At 40.3% G+C, this 25,458-nt stretch overlaps 1 protein-coding gene across 2 annotated transcripts in view; it reads left to right on the plus strand.

Moving 5' to 3' along the window:
- HOOK3 (hook microtubule tethering protein 3) overlaps positions 1-17,719 on the plus strand; it is a 73,222-nt gene extending 55,503 nt beyond the window's left edge. For both annotated transcript variants that reach the window (XM_020801383.3, XM_072991955.2), the window contains 6 exons: positions 5,886-5,920; positions 6,423-6,505; positions 7,651-7,751; positions 9,035-9,139; positions 9,686-9,757; positions 14,857-17,719. In XM_020801383.3, coding sequence (XP_020657042.3) covers positions 5,886-5,920; positions 6,423-6,505; positions 7,651-7,751; positions 9,035-9,139; positions 9,686-9,757; positions 14,857-14,997 — 537 coding nt within the window. In that variant the 3' untranslated portion in view covers positions 14,998-17,719. The remainder of the gene's footprint in view (positions 1-5,885; positions 5,921-6,422; positions 6,506-7,650; positions 7,752-9,034; positions 9,140-9,685; positions 9,758-14,856) is intronic.
- Positions 17,720-25,458: the final 7,739 nt, after the last annotated feature.

Raw genomic sequence — 25,458 nt, forward strand, 5'->3', positions numbered from 1 at the left:
TTCCCTTCGAAATAGGGATGTGTATTCAGATTCAGAAATATTTGAAGTTCACAGAATAATACTATATTCAGATATATCCAGAAGTATCCCAATCTGAATTAGATAATTCCTAATATCTGTAATAATAATTCCTAATATTTGGAATCCTACCTACTCCTATTGATTAGAAAGCAAAAGGCTTTCTCAAGCATTCTGAAGTCATTTCTTGAGAAATGAAACTAAGAGGGGGTGGGGGAAAGAATGCACTGCCTGCTGGGATTGCTGTTGGTTTCCCAAGGAAGGGGGCTGCAGTGAGAGGAAAACCAGCAAATGATGTTTGTCTGTCCCAAGGAAATCCAGAAACAGGCACAAGCACCAGAAGGTATTTTTTACATTGATTCTTTCTGTCTGAAAGGTAGGCATAGCTGCTTACAAATTCCACGAGCATTTACTGCTGGGATATGCTCTGGTGCAAGCCTGCACTGCAGCACTTTTCTCTGTGTCCCTCTCTGAACTCTCAATTTACATGTGGATTGTATATTGTTTACTTAATATAGTTAGGAATAAGATTTACGATGAGTAGATTCATAGATTAACACATTATAAATCAACAGGTAACTATTAGGTTTAGGCTCCTTAGTGGTATATCAGGCAGATTTTGTTCTGTATATACAGATATATTAAATTAATGTATTTTGTTTCTTTGTGTGTGTATGTGTGGTTTTCATTGGAAGGGTTTGTGTGTTGCTGTAGCAGAATATTAGGTTTATGGAGGCCAGTAAGCTAAAAGATCTGCTGCACTGCAGATTTGCCTCCTTGTGGAAGAAGGAATAATACATTCTAGCAATCCTTTTGGACCCCCAAATTAAACAGCAGGCAATGGGTATTAAGCAGCAGCAGCAATGAGGTGGGAGAGAATGCCAGCCATTTTTCCATTACATGCAACAGCACCTAGTGAAGAAGGTCCTCTGAGAGGTCTCACAGAGCAGAAGGAAACTAGGAATCTCCACAGCATCCCAAGCAGCAGTACCAACAGTTGTATTGTACAGTTGAAGTCCCTCTTCCCTGGAACAGCAAAGGCAAGCTTTCTGGGACACAGTCTTGCCAAGCTTGGTGGGGGGCTCGCATCCAGAGACACTGCCCCAGAGGAAGGACATAGTAGAGGTAGAGACATAGGTACTGCAGTCTGTAAGCCAAAGGAGACTGATCTCTTGTCTTAATGGGCTGAGAAGAAGTCTGCTTGGGGAGGTCTGGGCAAGGTGGCCATGGAATTGCTGTCTTGCCCGCCATGTAATAAGAGAATGCTATTTCAGGCAGATAATGACAGCCCACACAACTTACACCTGGAACCTGGATCTGTAGGGAAAAAAAGTTTTTCCTTCAGGGGACAGCCTACCCTTGCTGCCTTGTGTCAGTCCCCTTGTCATGGTCGGATAACCACCTAATAAAATGCAACCTTTCAGTGGCTCTTCCTCCCTGCAGGGAGCAAAGACCTATTTTACTGGTCCGCCCTTGAAGGCTACTGGATCCTATAGGATTCCAGGACTCCATGAGAGGGATCTGACTGGCGCTACTGTCAAGGCTCTGGATGATGGCTGACTTGCTGCCGCCACCAGGGCTGTTGACACGATCGCTCCTAAACGCCCTCTCCGTTGCAGAGCTCATCCAGCACCCTGGTTTAACCAGCAGCTGCGAGCTATGAAGCGGAACAAGAGAAGGCTAGAGTGCAATTGGAGACGGAACCCAACGGCATATAATCGGAAAGCTGTCAGGATCATGACTAGCCATTACCTTACTAAGGTGAGGGCTGCCAGTCAAGGTCTCTTCGCCATCCAGATAAGCGAAGCATCTAATCAGCAGGCAGAACTTTTCCGTATAGTCTGCGATCTACCCGGAATTGTTCACAGTGATTGGCCTCCCATTAGCATGTCACCTGACCAGTTTGCAACATTTTTAAATCTAAAGTGCAGACCATCCGCCAGGATCTTATCCCCGATTTGAAAACAGTAGATCGAGCAGAGACTTCCTGCGCTTTGCTTTGCCCGACAAGATGCAATCACTTTTTGCCTATGAGGTCAGATGTGGTGGACAAAGTGCTTGTTTGATGTTGTTCCACCCCCTTGCCCGGCCTGGCTAATCAAAGCAGCCAGGCCTATAACAACTGAATGGGCCACTGCAATAATTAATGGGTCTCTCCAGGAGGGCAAGGTTCCTCTTGCCCTCAAGGAGACACTCATTAGGCGCATCAGGAAGAAATCAAGTCTGGCGGTGGACAACATTGGTTGGCATCTATAGGCCCGTCGCCAATGTTTCCTTCCTGAACAAAGTGGTACAGAGGGTTGTGGCTGACCAGCTCCAGGTCCTTTTGGATGAAACCTATGCCCTGGATCTATTCCAGTTGGGCTTCAGGCCATGCCATGGAATGGAAATGGCATTGCTCACCCTGTTTGATGACCTGTTGAGGGAGGCCGATGGGGCAAAATGTCCTTGTTGGTCGTCCTCAGTATCTTAGCCGCCTTTGATACCGTCAACCATGGTATCCTCCTGGGGAGGCTCTCCAAGTTGGGAATCGGTGGTCTGGCGCTTGTCTGGCTCCGATCCTTCTTGGCAGACCATCCTCTGAGAGTACAGCTTGGGGAGAGTGTTTTGGCCCCGTGGAGTCTCAATAGTGGGTTCCGCAGGGGTCAGTCATCTCCCCAAAGCTGTTTAATATCTATATGAGGCCGCTGAGTGGGGTCATCAGGGAGTGTGGGGCTTTGTGTCATCAGTATGCTGATGACACCCAGCTCTACATCTCCTTTTTTCCAACAACAGTCCATTTGGTCCTTCAGTGCTGCCTGGAGGCCATATTGAGATGGATGCAGGTGAATGAACTGAGGCTGAACCCAGACAAGACGGAGGTCCTGAGGGTGGGTGGCCCCTCCATAGGTGGTTTGGGAAACTCCCTCTCTTTTGGGGGAGCGATTCTCACTGCGAAGAGTGAGATTCGCAGCCTGGGTTCCATCTGGATCCGGCACTCACCATGGAAACCCTGGTAGCATCAATGGTCCACTCCATCTATTTCCATCTCTGGAAATGTTGATGTTGATTTCCATCTCCATGTTGATGTTGGGGTGCTCCCCACTCTGGTCCATGCGGTTGTAATCTCGAGATTAGACTACTGCAATGCACTCTACGTGGGGCTACCTTTGAGGTTGATGCGGAAGCTTCAAATGATGCAGCATGTGGCAGCCAGACTTCTCACTAGGGTGAGAGAATATCAGCATATTTCCCCCACTCTGGCTGCCTTGTATTTGCTGCCTGTTCATTTCCATATTGATTTGAAGTATTAATGATGACATACAAAGCCCTAAATGGTTTAGGATCTCAATATCTAGTGGAACTCCTCCTCCCACCTAGATCTACCCGAATCGCTCATTCTAGCGAAGAAGGACAGCTGAGGGGCCTAATGCCGAGAGAGGCCCTGAGAGAAAGAACAAGAAACCGGGCCTTCTCGGTAGTGGCCCCTCGCCTCTGGAACAGTCTGCCCCGAGAGATCTGTCTGGCTCCCTCGCTGGGTGTTTTTAAGAGCAAACTTAAGACCTGGCTCCTTTGCCTCCTGTCATGGCCTGATTATTTTTTCCATCTTGAACTGTATTATTACTGTTGTTTTTATTTTATTATATTGTTTTTACTTTTATCTATTATTGTTAGCTGCCCAGAGTAGACTTCAGTCTAGATGGGTGGGGTATAAAATAAATAAATAAATAAATTAATAAATAAATAAATAATAAATAAATAAATAAATAAATAAATAAATAAATTCATTCATTCATTCATTCATTCATTCATTCATTCATTCATTCATTCATTCATTCATTCCCTGAAGTCCTTTTTAAGTAAAAGAGAATGGCACACTCTGCTCACAGTGCTAGCTATGTCATGCTTCAGTCTGCTGCCTCTTCCTTCTGCCTCTTCCATTCTTCCAAGCTTTACATTAAAAAATCATTTATGTTTTTTCACAAATTATTTCTATGGTGACAGATGTCACAATGTAGGCTTTAAGCCCATATTTACTTGCAAGTCAAAGTGGTTTAATGTGTTACAAAATTTCTAAATGAACATTCTTCTGTGTTTGAATTTGCATCAGTTGCATACACACATATGACATGTAAGCATCTGAGGTTTATGTAATGAAGAAGGTGTCAGTCAGCACTGTGTAAATCTGTTTGCGTGCTATGAGTTTTGTGTATATCCATCATAGGTAGAATGGAGCACTCTAGCCCTGCCCCCTTCATTTCATTTTGGATGATTTCTTGGTCATTCTACATGTGGAGAGTGATGAGGCTAAAACAGGGGTCCTCTGCTATACATGCAGAAATACAACAGGAGTCAGGCTCCATCTTATTTGGAGAGTCTCCACTTATGGGGCATTCTCCACTTCAGACTCTGCATGGAGGGGGGTAATGAAACTGCAAAGTGAGGTTAGAACACTCTCTTGGTGCCCAGACTGGAGTCCATGAAATTCAGAGCTCTTGAGTTAGACCTTAAGGGTGCACATTACCGAGAAGAATCTTGTCTCTATCAATGTTGCAAATGGCAGAGGGCATATTAATTTCACATGCAACTCACATTGCATTTTTTAAGATGTGAAACAGATTTTAGACTGGTGGTTCAAAGAATCTAGAAGTATTTTCAGCAATAGTATATTCTACAAATAAATGCACAGAAGGTTTGGTGCATATAGGGCTTTACTTAGAAGAAATTCCTGAAGGTATTAAGAATTACACTATACAGTGGTGCCTCGCATAACGAGCGCACCGTTTAACGACGAATCCGCATAGCTATCTATTTTTTGGGATCGCTAATGCGATCGCATTGCGATGTTCTGAATGGGCAGACATCGCATTGCGATGATCAGTGTTTCGCTTACCGATCTTCGCATTGCGATGTTTTTAGAACAGCTGATCAGCGGTTCCAAAATGGCCCCCGGGTGCCCAAAATGGGCGCCGCAAGCATTTTCGCACGCTGCTCTCGCTTACCGAGGCGGCGAAAATGGCGGCACTATGGAGGATCTTCGCTGAACGGTGAGTTTGGGCCCCACAGGAATGCATTAAACCCTATGGGGTTTTTAGTTCCATTTAGCAATGATTCCTGATAGCGACGATTAATCCGGAACGGATTAACGTCGCTATGCAGGGCACCACTGTATTGTGTGTGTATTAAAAAGAAATGGAGCAGTTCCTGAAGGGTAAATATTTGTTATAAAAAGAGGGGGGAATGATATGAAAACATTGAGATCAGAGATGGGCATGACCCATCAAACTGGCAGTTTGTGCCAGTTTGTCCCTGGGCTGAACAGGTGTTTGGTGCTTCATAGCCCCATCTCCAGCAGGTGCCCATTCAGAGGCAGTACCTGGAGGAGGTGGGGCGGAGAAGCCGAGGTGCTGCCTCTGAGTGGATGCCCACCAGGCTTGGAAGCTCCAAACACTTGTTTGGCTCAAGGACAAACTGGCACAAACCACTGGTTCGGCCGTGCCTGCCCATCTCTAATTAATATAGATACAATAATAAATAGAGAGATCACAGAAATCTTCAGTAGCTGCCAGTTGATTACTACTCTTGGAGGAAACAGCATTTAGAGAGGTTTGATATGGAATAGAGTAGTGGGGTGCTTAACTCTATCCAAAGGACCAAATTAATATTATCTTTGGAAACGTATTGTATGTCTAGAACAGCATGGGAAGAAAGCAGCTGGGAGATTTCTGTGTGTGCACACTCAGACAGCAGGGAGCATTCTCAGTGCTCCCCCCTCCAAATCAGAAGTAACCCTTGAGGCTTCTTACTGGAGTCTGTTTGAAATGCTTTAGCTGCACCCCTTGCAATCTACAAACCTTTCAGTAATATTTCTTTTCTTTTCTTTATAGTCTATCATTCTGAAAAAGAAGCTGGACGAACATCTGTAAGTAGTAAAATCTTTCCTATTATTTCCATACAAGTAATAAAAATATTGTTTGTACCTCTTGGTAGAAAAGTAAAAATTGGATCAACCACAGCTGCTTACAATATCACAGATATAAAAGAAACCGAAAAACTATGTGTGTGTTTAGGGAAATGCTCCTTCAGTCCAAGTACTAAATATTTTTATTAGAAAATCCAATCCTGCTAGTGCTGTGACTCCTTGTAGGTCTCTCTGGGCAGAATGCTTAACTAATTTCACTAGAGGCACTGGAAATAGTGTTTTTAAATTATTATTATTCATAGAATGTTTGTTCCCCAGGATTCTGATCCCCAACCCCCTCTTACCTCCACACACAATAAAGATAGACAAACAGATAGGTAGGTAGGTAGATTCATATTGGTAGGTATGTGAATATATCTTTATATGCAATATGCTCTCTCTCTCTCTCTCTCTCTCTCTAGTGTAGCAACTGTTCATACTGTGGAGTTTACTTTTTTAACAGGGAGAAGCTTCATGAAGCTAATAATGAGCTTCAGAAGAAACGAGCTATAATTGAAGATTTAGAACCTCGATACAACAATAGCTGTGAGTACTTTTCTGTTTCAGATTATAAAATACCATTACAATTGTCTGATTTTGTTCACCATGAAACCACTGAGGTTTCAAAACCGCATATATAAAACATTTGAAACACAGCTTGCTTATTTATTTATTTATTTATTTATTTATTTATTTATTTATTTATTTATTTATTTATTTATTTATTTATTTATTTATCTATTTATTTATCTATTTATTTATCTATTTATTTATTTATACCCCGCCTGTCTAGTCATTTCGACCACTCTAGGCGGCTTAACTTAGGACCTTTGATTTAATAACTAAATAGTTAGCAATAAAATAACATTTTGGTTTTTCATTTAGGCAACACAATACTATATGTTTTGTATTTTTATTTATTCCTAACTTACATAGGTGACTATGGAATACTCTGGCATAGTTAACTATAATCTCTGTTGCATACTCCCGCCATCCTTCCTTATATGGATGCTTTTTATCTGTAAATAACAACACAGCATACTAAGTAGAGTATTTGGCCTTTTGGCTGAGATCAGGTGTAGAGCATGTACTAGAGTTGTAAATACTGAATGGCCATTGCAAATACGATTTTGGATGTCTAATCCATTTTGGCAGTGTGTCAGATTTGGACATAGGCACTCAAAATAAATGTTTCTTAAAACTCTTTTATAATGGGTGTGAATGTAATGGACACCACCCATTTCTTGTTGAAATCTGCAAGAGAGCTCTTATTGCTGTTTCTGAATTTGGGTTTCACCTTTTCTTTATCAGTAAGGGATGAGGGGGAAAAGCATTTTATTTAACCAGATTGCTATACTGATCTTCAATCGGCAGCTATGAAAGTGGTTTACAAAATTGTTGGCATTTACATGTGTAGTATTTTGGGAGGAGAAACTTAAGTTTTAAGATATTTTGGGCCGAATAATGGGGCATATGTATGTCTAAATAGTTTGAAAAGTATGCCTATGTTATTGGAAATACGTATTTGGAAGCCAGAAGCACTCTCCTACTTTTAAAGTGTTGCATTTCCTTTACAAAATAATCTGGACAGGTCTCTAAATAAGATGACTTTTTTTTTCAGTTTTATCATAGTATCATGCCTTTTTAAGTATTTGCAGTATTCTGAAATGTGGCATTGTCTCCTCATAAAGCACTCAAAATAGAAGAATTGCAAGAGGCTTTACGTAAAAAGGAGGAAGAAATGAAGCAAATGGAAGAACGCTACAAAAAATATTTGGAGAAGGCTAAAAGTGTGAGTACAGATATTATATTAAAGGTGACAATTGTCTTCTCTTTCCTGTCTTAAACATATATCAGGTGGGATGAAGGTAATTCCTTCCTTCCACCCACTTATCCACCCACAAAAGTTTTAATGATTGTGGGGTATTGCTTCTATATCTGTGCTTCAAAACACATGACATGGCTCAACATTGCTTTGCAATATGGTGCCTAAGTGCATGCAGGAAAAAGGATGCCAAGCTATTCATAACAAAGAGCAGCCTGAATACTAACAACACTAATGTCAGCAGTCACAGTAGTCTTCGGGATCCCCTCTTGTACTCACTACCATTCACAAACAGATCCCAAGGAACAGAAAAATCTTAGAACCCATCTCTGGTAAGACTGAAGTCTCAGTTTTCCATCTTGCCCAAAAGTAAACCCCATTACTTACTTCTGGGAGTGAGACTGATTAGTTTCCTGAAGTAGTGGCAGTCACTATTGCCAATAGCTGTGGGTGAACATATACAGCCAGATGTTATCATAAATTTCCTATGTTAAGTGTGCTTCTTTAAGGTCCCATGTCTTCTAAATGACAGGTGAGATCAAACTGATTTTTTTTTTTTAAGATCACAGCAGGAATCACTTCCTTTTGAGGAAGCAGTGGTAGGCATTTGGAAAATAACTACCAAACGTGCTGTGAGCTGATAAAAATGGTAGTGAATGTTTGAAATCAGATGTTTTAAAATATTTGTCCAACATTGTCCACATTTCGTACAGAGCAAGCACAAACAGTGTGCAGTCACTTTGCCAAATATGTTCCTAATTTAGGGTTCAAAACATACAGCTTTTTGTTTGGACTGCTCCATTCTATCGGAAGTGGCTTAAAGAAACTCATGTACTGCACATTGTACAGTACATTGCTGCTAGCTACAAGGAAGGGAGACAGCAAAAACACTTCTAATTTTGATAAAACTGAGCTAGCTCTATTTCAGGCTACTTAATGTAGTTGTTCTGATTATATTTTAGCTTTCTGCAAGCAATAGCCATTCCAAGGTCATAGCTTTATAGTAAAATTCATGTACTGCGTGCAGAAGATAGCAAGGTCAACCCTTGCCAGCAAGAACTTAAGCAACTTCAGGTGGCAGGAGTGGAAAATAATGTTTTGTGCCTGAGGTTCTTTAGAGCTGCAGCAATTCAGAGCAGAAGTATTAGGCCAATTGAACAAATAGTCCGGCCTCTTACAAGATAGGTTCCTTTGCTATTGATCTTGGTGAACTATATTATATACTTAGCATGTGGTTCTTTCCCTTACAGGTTATCCGTACTTTAGATCCCAAACAGAACCAGGGGTCAGCACCTGAGATTCAGGCACTGAAGAATCAACTTCAGGAACGGGAAAGGATGTTCCATTCTTTAGAGGTAATTTGTATTGCAAGTCTGTGCTTCTTTACTCAGACATAAGTTGCCCTGATCTTCAGTGGTGCCTACTAAGAGGTTTGCACACGTTGGGTTGGACTTTATTGGCAATTACGTTGTGCATTTGAAAGTCTTGTGTTGCCTGAGCTTTTCATCCTGAGCTTCTAGTTTTTCTATAATAGGCTGCAGGTTAAAAAAGAGAACTTGTGTGCCACTAATTGTGAGTCACTAATTATTAATATTTTTCATATTGACTGTAAACAATCAAGGAGCCATCCCCTGATCATGCAGCAAAGTAAATGATTTTTTTATGAATGTGATCATGCAACTTTGCTTAATAATATATATGCTATATTAGTGGCTCCCAACTTTGGGTCTCCAGATGTTCTTGGACTAAAACTCCCAGAAGCCTTCACCACTAGATTGTGGCCGGGATTTCTGGGAGTTGTAGTTCAAGAACACCTGAGGATCCAAAGGTTGGGAACCACTGGGCTATATAATCAAAATGCACGTCAGATAATCAAAAATGTGCTTTTTCTTTTTAATTAGAAAGAATATGAAAAAACAAAGAGTCAAAGAGAAATGGAGGAGAAGTTCATTGTCAGTGCCTGGTATAATATGGTAAGTAAATGTAAACCCCAAAACAGGGTTAGCAGCACAGCTTAAAATACTATTTGAATGTTAGTACAGTGGAGTCTTGACTTAAGAACGGCCCGAGTTAAGAACATTTTGACTTAAGAACCGCTCTCATAGGAAAATATTGACTTGACTTAAGTACTTAGATTTGAGTTAAGAACTGAAAAAAACCCACGTGGGAGGCAGGGAAAGTGCAAAATGTGAACTTTCAGTTAACTGTTGGCCAGTGAAAAGGGTGCCTGTCTGCTTCCTCACGCCTCCCAGCGTTTAGAGAGTGGATTGGGAGACAGTCTTCAGACTGCCTGGTACTGCCTGGACTGTATTTTCCCTGCCTTCCCTGAACCTTTCTTGATCTAAGAAAAAAAGAAACAAAATATCCCCTTCTAGTGGTCGGAGGCAGAATAGCAGCTTCCCATTAGTTTCTATGGACGGAAAAGAGCAGATACGGATCAAATGGTTTTCAATGCATTCCTATGGGAAATGCAGATTTGACCTGAGAACTTTTTGACTTGAGAACCGCCTTCCAATACGGATTAAGTTCTCAAGTCAAGACCCCACTGTATGCTTTGTTAAACAAATATCACTTTCAGACTTGAGAGACATTAAGCTTCTAGGAGGCTAACAGGTCCGAGCGGGTTTCTCTTGGAAATGTTCATGTCCCTTTAGAAGCTGGTTGGCCTGTGTAGCGAAGAAATGACCCAAGAAATTGACACAATCATTGCTGAAGGTCCTTTTCTGAGTAATACCAGGCAGGTTCCCTGGGTTTTTAGAGAACTGGAAGAGGTGTGATGAAACAAATGAGGTGACAACCAGAATAGTGCTGACAGAAAACTTGCAATAAGTCCAACTGAACATGGATAGAGTCCATTTGAATGACTATGTAATACTTTGTGGCAGCCACAGAATTCTTTTTCATCACCACCATTCCATCTGCACAGAGTAGTCCAACAGATCTCTTTTGGGTAATCAAGTCTATCGGACTCTGGATCGTGAGAAGAAGAGGTGTTCTGCTTGGCAGAACATTGTAACATTGTAACATTGTAACAATGTTATGGGTAGCATTACTCATGTCTGATTTGGATGATCAGGGATGAAGTGTGACCTTCCTGCACCCCCCATACCTCCAAAATTAAAAAGAGTACTCAAACCAGCTCAGAAAGATTTGTAGTATCCTTTAGGGAATGAGGAGGTAATTTTGCCAAATTTCCTGGGGGACTCCAGCATTGCGGGAGTTGCCTTACTACCAAAATTGTTGTGATTGTTTTAAAAATTTGGCCATTGTAGGGACACGGTGGGACTTTTTCCATTTTTAAACAAGTCATTTTAAAAGAAAAATATTTTGGTGGTAGACAGGGCATAGGGGTGACTGCACCTTTCCAAGATCCAGTGATGGATGAGTGGGTGGGCAACTTCTCTGGATGTTGATTGCCATCCATAGATGATACAGATCCAGTAGATGTAGTATTTGGACCTGTTTTTCTAGTTATGGTGTATATAGTTCAATTTGTACACCCCAAGAATATGGATAGCATCCTTAGAGTGTTCTTCCCTGCAAACAGATATGAAAGTCTGAAAAACAGTTGCCTTCATTTTCTTACCTCCAAAAACATCTGCTTTTTCACCATTTGGGATGGGATTTCTGTGCCTCATATCAGTGCTTGTTCTTCCAACCTGATTAGCAGAACAAGGATAAATTATACAAAATGCAAAAGAATGTGCAAATGTGTGCAATTTCAATACAGATTACAAAATTCAACTTCTAATCATCATCCTCATCTGTTATACATGGATGATCTAAAACTATATGCAAAAAATTCCACAGAGATAGAACCACTGCTAAACACAATGCAATTATTTAGTGAAAATATCCAAATGAAATTTGGAATTGACAAATGTGCAGCTCTGTTGTTTATACAATGTGGCAAGATCCAAAACGTAGCTGGAATAGAGATTAAAAATGGCGCTATTACAGAATCACTATCAAGAAATGGAAATTCTAAATACCTTGGAATACTAGAACCAGAAAACATCCTGCACAGAAAAGTTGAAGAACTGACAAAAAGGGAATATATCAAAATACTGCAGAAAATCTTAAAATCAAAATTAAATGCTGGCAATACAGTCAAAGCCATAAACACATGACAGTTCCAGTAATTAGATACCCAGCTGGAATAATCGATTGGACTCAAAACGAACTAGAAGAATTGGCTCGAAAAACACGGAAACTAATGAACATGCATCACTTACTACATCCAAAAAGTGATGTGGACTGATTATATTTACTATGAAAAATTGGAGGCTGGGGATTACTGGAGATACAGTAGATAGTAGAGGAAGAAAAAAGAAGCCTAAATTATTATATTGTATTAGTACAAATATAGACAAATTACTTAAGGCAGTGAAAATGAATATTTTGAAAACAACAGAAACCAAGGCTCAATATACAAAAAAAAAAAAATTGAAAATAAATTAAACAGTTGGAAAAATAAACCACTACATCGACAACACCTGAGAAATATTGATGGAAAGCATGATGATAATTAAACATGGGCATGACTAAAACTAGGGACCATTAAGAAAGAAACCGAAGGCTTGATTTTTACTGCACAAGAACAAGCACTCCAAACCAATTTGATGAAAGCCACGATCCAAGGCATTAGTGCTAACAAATGTCGACTCTGGCAAGAAAAAGATGAAACTGTATCACACCTCATCTATGAATGTTCAAGGATTGCACAAGCAGATTACAAAATTAGACATGATAGAGTAGTAAAATTAGTGCACTGGTCATTATGCAAAAATAGAACTTGCCAGACTCCAAAAGCCTGTGGGAATATCAGGTAGAGAAGGTGTCAGAAAATGACAGAGTCAGGATCTTGTGAAATTTCTGGATCCAAACTGATAGACACCTTGAAAATAACACAGCAGACATAGTAGTAATAGAATAAAGAAATGTCTGGAATCCAATTCCAGGGGATGCCAGAGTTGAAAATAAAGAATTGGAAAAACTATCAAAGTACAGAGATCTGGCAATCGAAACATCTCACTTGTGGATGAAACACTTCAGTGGTCCCCGTAGTCATCAGGGCTTTGGGATACAATATCAAGAAATTTTACACAGTATACTAACAGTTGTAGATCTCAGAAATAACACCATCAGAGCTATGCCAAACAGCAGTATTAGGAGCAGCACACATACTGCACTGATATGTTACAGATACCTGTGTTTTTGTTAAAAAATTATATCTATTACATAATACCAATCAATGTATTTATAATTTGATTGACCCTGTTTGGCATTTTTGAATAATAATAATATCAGACTTGTGGAGCTGGAAGGGACCCTGTGGATCCTTGAGTCCAGCCCCTGTCAGGGAGACACAGTGGGGAATTGAACTCCCAACCTCTGGCTCCACAGCCAAAAACCTAAACCACTGAGCTATCAAGCAATTCTTTGGTGCAGAAGTTTATCCTTTCCAGCCTCTGTATTGCTGTGGCTTTATTTGAGAGGTGCTGGCTAACCGTGTCCTTACTTTTCCTGTTGTTTCTGTATGAGAAGGGAAAGTTTTATGTAAAGCGTAATGTGTTACTTACTCCATGGAGTAATGCTGCAAGTAGAATAAGCGACACATTTCTGTTAATTGTTCTCCTCATACAGTCTTTTGCATGTGAAAAACAGGCACACATTTTCTCTTTATGTGAAAACAGTTCAGACACATTCATATATACACACAATGAATGTACCATGTCTGGTTTGGCTCTTTGATGATAGTGAAGGTGGAGGTTTTGGTGAAACACACGAATGTACTTTAAAGAATGTACCAATATTGCTGCTGCTGTTGTGTTTGCCTTTTCTTTCCCCAGCGTCCCAACCAAATTTAAAATCTGTGTGGAAGTCAGCAATATCAGAAGAAAGGTCACAGGGATGTGCTGAGAAAAAACCCTGGGATTATCTGCCATGGATGACACTTCCCTGTGTTTTAATCAGGGATGTTGTTAAGGAAACAGAGGGTGTTGTCAGAATCTTATCATTTAAGAACAAGTTCTCTGTTACTTTGCATCACTTAAGCAATATGAAGGAAAGATGGAGACAGGAATAAAGCTGTGCCTCATAACACATTTTTATTTCTCCCTTTGAGTTAATCAGCAGGGAAGGGTTGGGAAGCAAGTTTCAACCCACCTGTGAAAACCTTGTATCCTTGCATAGTCGGATCTAAGAAATTACACTAGGAAGTCCTCAGTTCCATTCTTCTCTCATCCCAGCTATGAATTTTTTATGTCACCTACAATCTCTTGGCTTTAGCTTCTTCATATACAGTGCAGAGACCAGGAGTAGGAAAACTGTGTATCAGATCTATGTGTACCCTATAGATGTCAACAGGGTACAGTTTCCACCATCTTGCATCATTGATCATGCTGGCGGGAGCCAACAAGAATTTAACAACATCTGAGGACCACAGTTTCTTCTACAAAGCAGCCCTTCATATACAGTGGTGCCCTGCTTGATGACGATAATCTGTTTCAGGAAAATCACTGTTAAACGATATCATCGTCAAGCAAAAAAAAAAAAACCATTGGAATCCATTGAAAACTGGTCAGTGCATTCCAGTGGGGGAAATACCTCATCGTCCAGCGAAGATTGCCCGTAGAGAACCGCCGATCAGCTGTTCAAAATCACTGTAATGCGAAGCTTCCCTCCAGAAAGCAGCCATTTTGGGAAGGGAGGGAAGCCATTTTGTGGAACCAGAAAAATTATCATATAGCAAACAAACAGTTCGCAAAGCAGGCTCCTAATCAACGTAATGCGGATTTCCCCCATAGGAATCATCATTTTGCGATCGCAGTAGCGATCACAAAAATGTCATCGTTAAGCGATTTTGACAATCATGCAGGGTAAGTGTATAGCGGAACACCACTGTAATTAAAAATGGCATCCTCTCCTAGTCTTCTGTTCTCCAGGCTAAACCACTCAGCTCCCTCAGGCATTTCTTTGTTTCCCTTCTCTGGACACATTTCAGCAGCCTACTGACCACACCAGATAAAATAACCTAACACATGTTTTTGTTATCCCTTTCTTTGCACAGGGGATGACTCTTCATAAAAAAGCAGCAGAGGACAGACTTGCTAGTACGGGTTCAGGACAGTCCTTTCTGGCTAGACAAAGGCAAGCCACCAGCACAAGAAGAGCTTATCCTGGCCACGTCCAGCCAGCTACAGCCAGGTAGAGGAAGGCCTTGCCTTGCCTTGCCTTGCCTTTTGTGAAGGGAAGCCATCATGGGATCAAGACCTACTTTGATTACAAGTGACAGCATTTCAGGAAACTTAGCCAGCATCTTTTCTGTATCTTTGTTCCTACATTAACTTCTTGTTTCAAGAAGGTCTTTTTTTTTAAAGAAAAGTTTCAGAGTGTTATTAATTCCTTTCACTCTTAATTTTTTGAGTCTTTCTATTGCCTTTTGATGTGCCAAAATGTTGAAAAAACACCAGGTGGAGTGTAATCATGGAATCTCTTCTCCCCTCTCTATTTGTACAGAATTGTCATCTCTTGCCCGAAAGCCAGTGGTGGCTCGGTAGAGAACATAAGATTTCCTGTTGGTGAATGATGTTGCCATTCTTTCCAAGGCTACCATTGTATAAAGGGAATTATTCTCCTTTTCCTTCTCACTCTAATCTGATTGTTTAAATTATGTAATACAATTCATAACAGGGCTGCACAGGATTATTGTGAAATGCATTTGTTGCAAATGTCTGGATGCTGGCAGAAGTTGCAAGTACCTGATCAGATAATTTCTTAACTTTGGCTGTGGTTATTTCTTCCCTTAGCTTTAATTTAGAGAGGCAGGCTAATTGTTTGCCTTTCCATGTACGTTTTGTCTCTTGTCCTTTCAGGTTTAAATGTTTTGAAGAGTTGGTTCTATTCTTGGTTGATACGATTAATGGAAACTAGCAAACCTTTATTAAATGGTCACAACCATTTACTGCATTTTTGTCTTCTCCCCTCCTGCATTCTAACCAGGTGGAGAACTGGTCATCCATACTTTAAGTTGCAATGAGATGTTAGCAAAATTTCTCCAACTGCTAGGAAATCTCCAGAACTGCAGGCACGGTGATCTTTACTTGCTGTGCAACTCAGTCATAAAGATAGAGAAAATTCTGAACTACAACTGTGTAGGAAACAGTCAGCTGATTCCCCTTCCTTGAGAGATCAGGTCAGATATCTTTGGCAGATGTTGACTTTGAATTGCTATCTACCAGTGGTGATTCTTTCATAAGTTAATGAGAAAGAGGACAGTTAATTGCCTTTCCGATGGTACCAGTGTCTTCAAGCAAGATGCGTCTGACCTGAAAAAGCACTCTTCTTGTGTGCCAAATCTTAATGCGTGCCTATGCAATTACAGGTCTCTCTCACAAACAGATTCTTATCTTACCAGATGTTGAACCCTAAATATTGAGCCATACAGATGCTTTTTCAAATTGGTGTTTTAAGTATGTGGGACTACTCACAATGAGCACATCTGCTTGGATTCACAACTAAGAATAGCTTGGATGTTCAGTGTCATATTTAAATATATATTTTAGTTTGCCTGACTTTTGACAGGCAAATCTTACCTCCTTCCAAAGGTAGCTCAGTTTAAAAGTATTCCAAGAATGTAGGCAGCAGAGGTGCATTTCACTTGGAAGTGCATCTAGATTATATTATGATGGTTAGGTGTAAAATGTTTAACCCTGCACCCTTTTTTTTCCTTTTGCCAGAATGCACAGTACAAATATTAATTTAAAAAATGGTGTCTGTCTTTATTCGACATTACCCTAGCACATAAACGGAGCTGTCAGATCCTGTATGTGAAGGGTGATGATAAAATGAAATGTATATTTGTTAGTCTTCTGTAGTATAGTTTCAGTGTTTGGTGAAGTAGACCGATATTACCCCACTGTGCAGAAGATAATGATGATTATAAAAACCTGAGAATAATTGACTTGCTACACTGGCAATCTTTCCCTACAGCAGCAAAAGAGGAGAAGGAGCTAGAAAAGATTGAGGATGATTGCTTTGTATTTTACATGCATATCTTCAAAGAAAATAATTAGGAGGGCATCCTGTCTTTTTATGCCAATTGGACTGGTTATTTTTTGGTATGAAGGGGCAGCAAAGGGGCAGCTGCTAGTGTTAAATAGACTTGTTTTAGGGTAAAGCCTGAAGCAACCAACACTTTGCTACAGGTGTAGCATTTTTAATTTTGCCAGCTGTCTGCTTCTATACATAGATGAAATACATTATTTAGCCAGAGAGATAAAATGATCCCTCCCACCCTCTGCAGCCTATTGTGCTAATCTGATAAAACTGTCCCCATTATTTAGCTCTGTATCTGAAGGAAACTCAGATACAACATTGGTTTTATAGTTGAATCCACCTGTTCCTCTGTTTTGCTGTCTTTACTGGCTTTCCCTTTTCAGTTGATTGGTACTGGAATTTTCTTCTATTTTTCATTGCATCTGTTTCTCCCACCTTTTTCTGTGTTTCTCATCTAGCATGTATGCACTGCTTTTGCACTTTGGCTTATTTTTGGCTTTGACTCAAGTGGCTGGCAAAGTCACCCTCCAGTGTAGTGAAATGTCAATATGCCATTCTTCATTTTTGTGTAGATCCCTTGAGAACTGAATGTGTATACTTATAGATCATGAAAAACAATGGCATGCAACCATCAAGAAAATATCCATTGGAAGTTAATTGCACTTAAGTCCTATTGAAACTAATGAGACATTAGCTGCAGTAAAATTAAGAGATGCCATTAATTTCTAGACAGCTTAAATGTACCGGACAGACCAGAATACTTTTGTTTTTATGCTATGTGCAGATCTTGCTGTAAAGGCAGAAAAAAAACCCATCCTTTAAAGCTATGTCTCTGGGGTGGAATGAAAATAATCCATAAACACTTAATGCCCATGCATTTTTAAAGAGCTTTTCAGAATTTCCCATTGGTAAAGTAGTGTTAATGACTGGTTTGTACTTCAGTATTGCAAAAATATGTATTCCATAGACATATGGGATGTCTAGACATGTGCAAATCTGTCAAGTGTAATTCCACTCCCCCTTTTTTCCCCTTATCATTAAAAGTTCATTCTGTCCTCTTTCTGCATCAAATTTAGAATTTGGGATAGGCTTTTGTGCCCGTACTTGAAAAATAGGACTTTGGCCAATGGAAGGTCAGATTCTGCCAACATTAGATCTAGAAGTACACTGTATTCAGTGGATAATGACTGCAGTTAAATTTGATATTAGAACATATGGGGAACATCCAAAATGTGTATATCAGATTCACACTTCAAAGTATGTAAAATGTCAGAGAAAGTAGCCATGTTAGTCTGCTGCAAAAGCAACAAAATCCTCTGACTTTTCAACACATTTTATTAGACATAAATGTTTATAGATCGTAGCCTCACTTAGAAGTGTGCTACAGCCCACAAAGTCATCTGTCAAATAAATCTTGTTAGTATATAAGGTGTCACAAGACTCTTTTCTACATTAGATCAAAACCATACACTGATTTTATAATTTCCTAGTACACCGCATAGGTGATATTTCTGTTTTCATTGTCGAATATACTTTAACAGGAAGGTTTAATCAGATAGAGGAGGAACATCCATCTTTTAGCCATGAGAGCAGACTATAGCAAAGAGGCATAATTTGTTTCAAATTGGTTCATACACAGAGCAAATTCTCGGCCATATTTTGTGTAATGACGAAATGGGTTTAGGCACTCCACGCAGGCCAAGGTAATGTTCCATATGATGTGTGTTTCCACATGCATCTGTGCCAGGTCTGCATGGGAGAGAAGGAAGGTTGTGCTCCATCTCTTTCCTTGCAAAGAGAATTGACAGCCAGGGAATTGACTCACTATATCCCCATTGATTAGGATGCAATATTCTATTTCAGTGTGATTTCAGCCAGCATTTGTTACCATGTGCTGAACGTCAGGCCATCTGCACTGTATAATTCATCTCATTGTCACAAAGAAATTATATCTGAAAATGATTTTCTTGGTGTAAAGACTGGCTAGAACTGTCTCTGGTTTGTTCCTTTTGATGAGCTGGAACAGAATAGAAACTGATCCATCTTTGAAAATCAGAATGCAGGTGATGACATGGCCCTAGTCTTGAGAGCTCATGCAATAATAAATCTGTTCATTTTTAAGTGCCACTTGTGTGTGGTGCAGCAGATTAATTTGAGTATTCTTAAAATGTTGCAAATGTCCGTTTGAGTTAGACACGACAGATCTGTAGCCTGAAAAACAAGGGGGGTTGTCAGGATTGATGTGGAAGAAGCATATCATGAGACAGAGGCCTTCCATTATCTACACAATGTGATTTTAACTTCTCCCATTTCAAGATTGCCTTTTTTCTTTTTTGAGGGGAACATATTGAAAGACCATATTTTATTTGCTATCCAATAGGCTGGGGGGGAGGGGAATCAATTGCCAAGCAACCAGGCAGAGAGAACATTTAAAGTGGAAGAGTGTTGGTCCATTTAGGCTCCCAGTATATAGGAAACCAGGCTACTAAACAAATGTTGAGGCTAATAATTTACAGAGGTAATCTCAGCTCTTAAATGCATTTATACATAATGCTTGGATCATTTTCATTGCAGTAGGAAAGTTTCAGCATATAAAATTTGGTGGTCAGTAACTAAGCATCACAGATCTGCTAAATTTCTTCAGAGGACTCTGGCTAAGGTGATGGCAGTTGCATTTCTGTCTTTAACAGACATCTCAACAGGAATGAAACAGAGGCTGCTTCTTACCTCCATTTGCAGTGACTCATCCTGCCTGGGCTTTTGCAGTCTTCATTGGCTTAGGGTTGTTCAGTACATACCTTGTCTCGACGTCCATAATGTAGAATCAAAAACTGTAAGCTAGCATTCCTGGGTGCCTGTTTTCAAAGAGCCAATTTGCTTGGAAAATACGTTTTTCTCTAGGCATGACCTTGCCTTCCTCTGTTGAACCCTCCAGAGTAATAAATCCCTTAATCCCTCTCAGACAGCAAGACATTGAAATGTGATATTCATGTGTACTAGAGGAAGGATTCTCAAGCTCCTGTAGCACTTAATATGTTACCTTGCGTTGCTGCTTCTGTTACTACAATTTGCATTCTTCTTCTTAACAGTATTAACATACATTACAAGTCTTTTGCAACATCTTCCATTTGCTGAACTAGAAGCATTTTAAAATGTATTTTATAAATGCACCTTTGTTTACTGCTATTATTTTAAAAGTGCACTAAAAGAGCCACATTGTTCAATACTATATATGTATGTATGTATGTATACTTTAAAAAAAAAAAAAACCTTCCAGGAAAGTAAACAAGATTTCCTCTTGGAGAAAATACACAGGGAGTGGTGCCTGACCCCTTCTCCTTTTTTAATAATTTAAATCTCCAAGCCTTGACACACACTATATGCAATATTTTATTTATTGATTTTGCATACTGTCTTAATATATTTACATCCTTTTAATGCCTTTTTTAAAATCTCCTTTAGCTGACTTGTACATTTCCTTTTGGAGGTCTCGTTTTTCACCATTATATATTCATGTACAAGCAGGCTCCAGAAAGGAACATGAATGGAGGTCATTAATATAAAAGGAACATTCTTCCTGGATTTCAGTGTTACATGTGATACAGATTGCTGGTTGAGTTTATCTGTATTTATCTTGAGTTCCCCCTTCAGCCCTGTCTTTTAATTCCTGTCAGATTGCACTAACACGTCTGTCTTTCTTTACATTATGAAATATTACTATTATTCATGTACAGTATGTTGACAGTATAACTTGGAATGCTATGTGCTGCCTTTTTAAATTTTAAAGCTGCTGTTTTTCCCTATTACACTCTTAAGTATCTGCTTGTGCTGCTGTAGATTCAGTTTTGTATTAAGGCAGATATAGGAACCGTGGCAATATGATAGCAAGCCTGAGGGTATATTGTTTTGTGATTGTGTTTGTATCATTACTGTTACCTCTACCATACCACACTGTGGGGAAGGGGCCTATTATAACCTCTGGTCTGTTACTTGTGGTGTGGGAGAGATGGTTTGAGGAAGAGATAGAAGGTGCTAGGCTAGCCCTCAGCCTTGTTTCTTCCAAAATGTCAGTATATCCCATTGCCTGGGCCATCCATCCTTTGCATCCTCCTTGCCTCTTAGTTGGCAGTCAACACCACTTAGGCAACAGCATTTGGCTTGGATGCCTTCAGTTATTTGTCCCCACTCTGAAGCCATAACAACTGTCCGCATCAGGGCTGGAGAATATGCAGCTCTGTAGATGGCAATGATGAACTCTTTCTTGTTAGCTCCTGCAAGCCTAGGCAGTGATGACAGTAGCAGTAGTTTGCCAGCATGTGGGGAACATTTGGAGGGCCACAGATTCACCTGCCCTGCATACTCAAACGAAGATGAAGGGACTAGTTTTAGTGTGATTAGAAGACATCTTCCAGCAAAGCTGTACGATGTCGTCTAAGCTCACTCTTCTGAATTTTGATGGGCCTAATGGGAAGGGGGTGTTTTGAGGGGCAAGGCTTGTGCCTCAGTTATGGGAACCCAGAGAAGCAGAATTCAAAATGTGTGGCATAAGCCATGGTTGAACGGATCTGGTCTGTGTTAATCTACATCAAACACTAGTAGGTCTGTTATTGTAGGTAGGTAGAATTGTGTCTTCAGCTTGATCATTCTGAATGAAAGACTAGTTTCTCCGCATTTCAGTATTCCTTAGTTGCATGATAGCATGGCAGTCCTGGGGTAAGGTGCAGCTCTTCCCAGCTGTTTTGTAAATAGAACCATTGTGAACGTTCTCTTCGTTCTCATCATTAACACTGTTCCAACAGGCACAAAGGAGAACAAGGCAGAACTGGGGGTGGGGTATCCTCCTGCAAGCTCCTGATGAAAGTACTGTAGAAGGCAACAATTCCCTGTTGCTCGCTGAAATGTTTGTACCCTCCTTTGAAATAAATTCTTTTCTTATAGGGAAGAGTTGCTGATACGATACAGGGGCTCTCTTTGGTTGCTTACGATGGTTGCCTTTAGGTGAATGGGCTTGTTTGGGCTGGCAGTTGTGATAGGGCTGTTGGGGTAGTTTAGCATTCAGCATTAAACTGTCATGGGGAGGTTGCCTGAAGTATTTGGGCTACCTCCAATGATGAAAATCAATATCCCCTCCCCACCCACACACGCAGCTGCCTCCTTTGCATATATTTTCTGTTATTCGTTATTTGTAAGCGAGTCGCCTTGTGGCTATATGGTATGGCTGGTCTGGAGGTTTTGTTGTGTATGGAGGTTTTGTTTTTTATTTTGTTTTTGTTTTGCCTGATCGTGACACATTTGGCCTGATAACAAAATTGACCAGAGGTTAGACGCTGCTTGGATCTGCCTCTGGTCCCCCCCCCCCCCCAAGCCCTAAAAACATTATAGATCCCTTGATAAAGTAGAGGAATGTGAGATTTTGCTTCTAACCTCCAGTAGGCATGGGCTGTCTTGGAAATGGTTTGGATTTCCTTAGTGTCACCATTCTTGTGTGACACTAGATTTCTGAGATTCTAAGCATGTTTTCAACATATCATTTTCTGTGGGTTTATGTAGTATTCAGTTGCCACTCTTCATTTTTGCTATAGCAACTTGTTTGACTGTCCTAAACTAGGTGTTGACTGGTTACCAAAATCAGTTTGTGAATTGCCAAGTGATTTTTTTTTCTGTAAAAGAATTAATCCCTAAGGCCACCAAATATTTACCTTTCCACCCTTCTTGCAAATGATTTTGTACCATGTTGCCATGGTAGTGATTTTAATACATCTGTATATGAACAAAGTAATAATGGACTTAAGTTTAGACATTTTGTTTCCTCCCCTCAGTTCAAAGACAATAATGCTTCCAAGGCTACAAAACTAGTGTACAGTTGTTAAACAAGTTGTAAATAAATGCTTATATAAAACTTCTCCTGCTTTTTTATTATAAAAAGCAATCCTTCTACATATCTCTCTTATCCCACATGTATTCCAGCATGCTTCTCAAGAGCTCAAGGTGTCATATGGGAAACTTCAAATTTTTCACTCTTTCACAGTTACTCCAAGAAAAGCTAAGTCGAGTGAAGGTGACTTGTCCAAGGCTTCTCACTGTTCATGTTTCAGGGCCAATGAAGAATTTACATCCCAGTTTGTATGCATCAAATCAAATGCTGTCCACTATACATCACCTTGCATATTTCACATCTGAAATAGTTCATATATTTACATTAAAGTCAACTGTTGTGTCACAGAACATCAGCAATTAATAAAATCAAGGTAATTTTCAGGAGCATATTCTTCATGGGGTCTTGGGGGGCAAGCCTAATGTTGGGATTTGTAGGATTTCTGATACTGTCCTGGTTTGGTGAAATCCTAGGGCCTCAAATCATGTTGATAATCCCAGTTAGAAAGAACCACTGAATCAGTAGAATTTTCATAAATGTGCTCAGACTCTTGTAACAGTTGAGTCAATGGATATACTTTGCTTGGGACTAGCAACTGGGTTTATGTCTAGATCTTTAAAAGATTTTGGAGATGTAGTTGGCAATATATATATCAGTTATTTAGGGGTCAATGTATCAAAAATGTTCCCACCCCTAATCTGCTAATTGTTGTTTTTTCAAGTTATATACTGCCCCATAGTGCTAAATTACAACTTAATTATGCAAACAGCACTTTGTTCCCCATTGAGCTGGGTATTCATTTTACTGATCCTAGGAGAATGGAGGGCTGAATCAACACTGGGCTGGCTACCTAAGTCTGATGGGATCAAACTCAGTCATGAGCAGAGGCTTGACTACAGCACTGCAGTGTAAACACTGCACCAGAGAATACAGAAATAATTATGTATTTTACCTTAGTGTTTCTCACAGCTGAGCAGTTACAAGAAAGATCAACTCATCTGTTTCTGTCATGGATCAGTCACATTTACTTTAAAAGGCATTTGCATGGGAGAAGCTCAGTTGGTGAAGGGTTTGTATCCTTATGGACTTGTTAATGCCTCCTTTTCTGTTATGAAAGGCATGGCTAAAATGTTGTAAAAATGCTCTCATTAGCCACAACACTGTAACCACTGACAGGTGAAGCAAATAGCATTGATTATATTGTTACAATGGAATCTATCATGAGGTAGGATATGTTAGGCAGCAAGCGGTCAGTTCTTTAATTTCATGTGTTGGAAGCAGGAAATATGAGCAAGCAAGATCTGAGTGACTTTGACATGGGTCTAGTGATGGCTAGACAAGTGCATCAGAGCATCTCCAAAACAAGTCTTGTGACGTGTTCCCAGTATACAGTGGTGCAAGGACAACCAGTGAAGCAGCATCAGGGTTGCACATGTCCAATGGTCACTGATGCACATGAGGAGTGAAGGCTAGCCTGGTCCCATCACACTGGTTACTGTAGCTCAAATTGCTGAAATAATGTTGGCCATGATAGAAAGGTCTCCAAACACACAGTGCATCACAGTTTGCTGCATAGCCACAGACTGGTCAACGTGCCCATTATGACCCCTCGCCACCACTGAAAGTGGCAACAGTGGAGATGTGAGCAACAGAACTGGACCATGGAGCAATGGAAGAAGGTTGCCTGGTCCGATAAATGTTTTCTTTGAGATCAGGTGGATGGCTGGGCGTGTGTGTATCATTTACCTAGGGAAGAGATGGCAGCAGGATGCACTTGGGAAGAAGACAGGCCAGCAGAGGCAGTGTTATACTGTGAGCATTGTTCTGCTGGAAAAACTTGGGTCCTGGCATTCATGTCGATGTTACAGACCACATACACCTCTTCACGGCAATGGTGTTCCCTGATGGTAGTGGATTCTTTCAGCAGCACCTTGGGATGTGTTGGAACATCAAATCCAGTCTGTGGAGACCCCATATCACAACTTGCAGGACCATAAAGAATCTATTGCTAATGCTTTGATGCCAGATACCACAGGACACTCGGAGGCCTTGTGGAGTCTGTGCCTCGATGCATCAAAGCTGTTTTGGCAGCACATACACAATATTAGGTAGGTGGTTTCAATGAATATAAACCATGTCCCAACATAGTACTATTTCACAGTTGGATTTAGGATTCAAATAATTGAAATGACTACTCCATCCCACCCTCAACCTGAGAATAACTCATGTTGCCATAACTGAGCATTGGTGCAGTTTACAGCTCTGCTTTCAACTCTGGCCAGATGAATTCATTTAGTAAGTAAATGGTTTGTTGCTACTTCCTTTTTGTCCTGATAACCTGTGTGCAAATTATTGCTAATAATCTGTTTTGAAGTCACCCTTGTGCCAAAATGTCAATTTTGAGCACATCTCAGAATAGGTATAATTTTTAATGTAAGAAAAGCGACTCTTTTGAAGGCAGCAGCTTGTCAAGTTACATCTGCCAGTGCCATGAAGTATAATATGGTTGACTAAAGTTTACATTTGAGGAATACCTTATTCAGGCTGTATGTGTTCCTTCTGGGCTGAACACTGGAAACCAGCTTAAACCATACAGTACCCTTAATGAGTGAACATGTTTGCAATTTCTGTGTTAAACATATAGCAATAGGGGATGGCAGGATCATATTGAACAGGGGGCTGGACTTGATGGCCGTATAGGCCCCTTCCAACTCAATTATTCTTTGATTCTATCAAGTT

Source organism: Pogona vitticeps, chromosome 2, assembly GCF_051106095.1.
Source record: "Pogona vitticeps strain Pit_001003342236 chromosome 2, PviZW2.1, whole genome shotgun sequence".
Taxonomy (NCBI): Eukaryota; Metazoa; Chordata; class Lepidosauria; order Squamata; family Agamidae; genus Pogona; species Pogona vitticeps.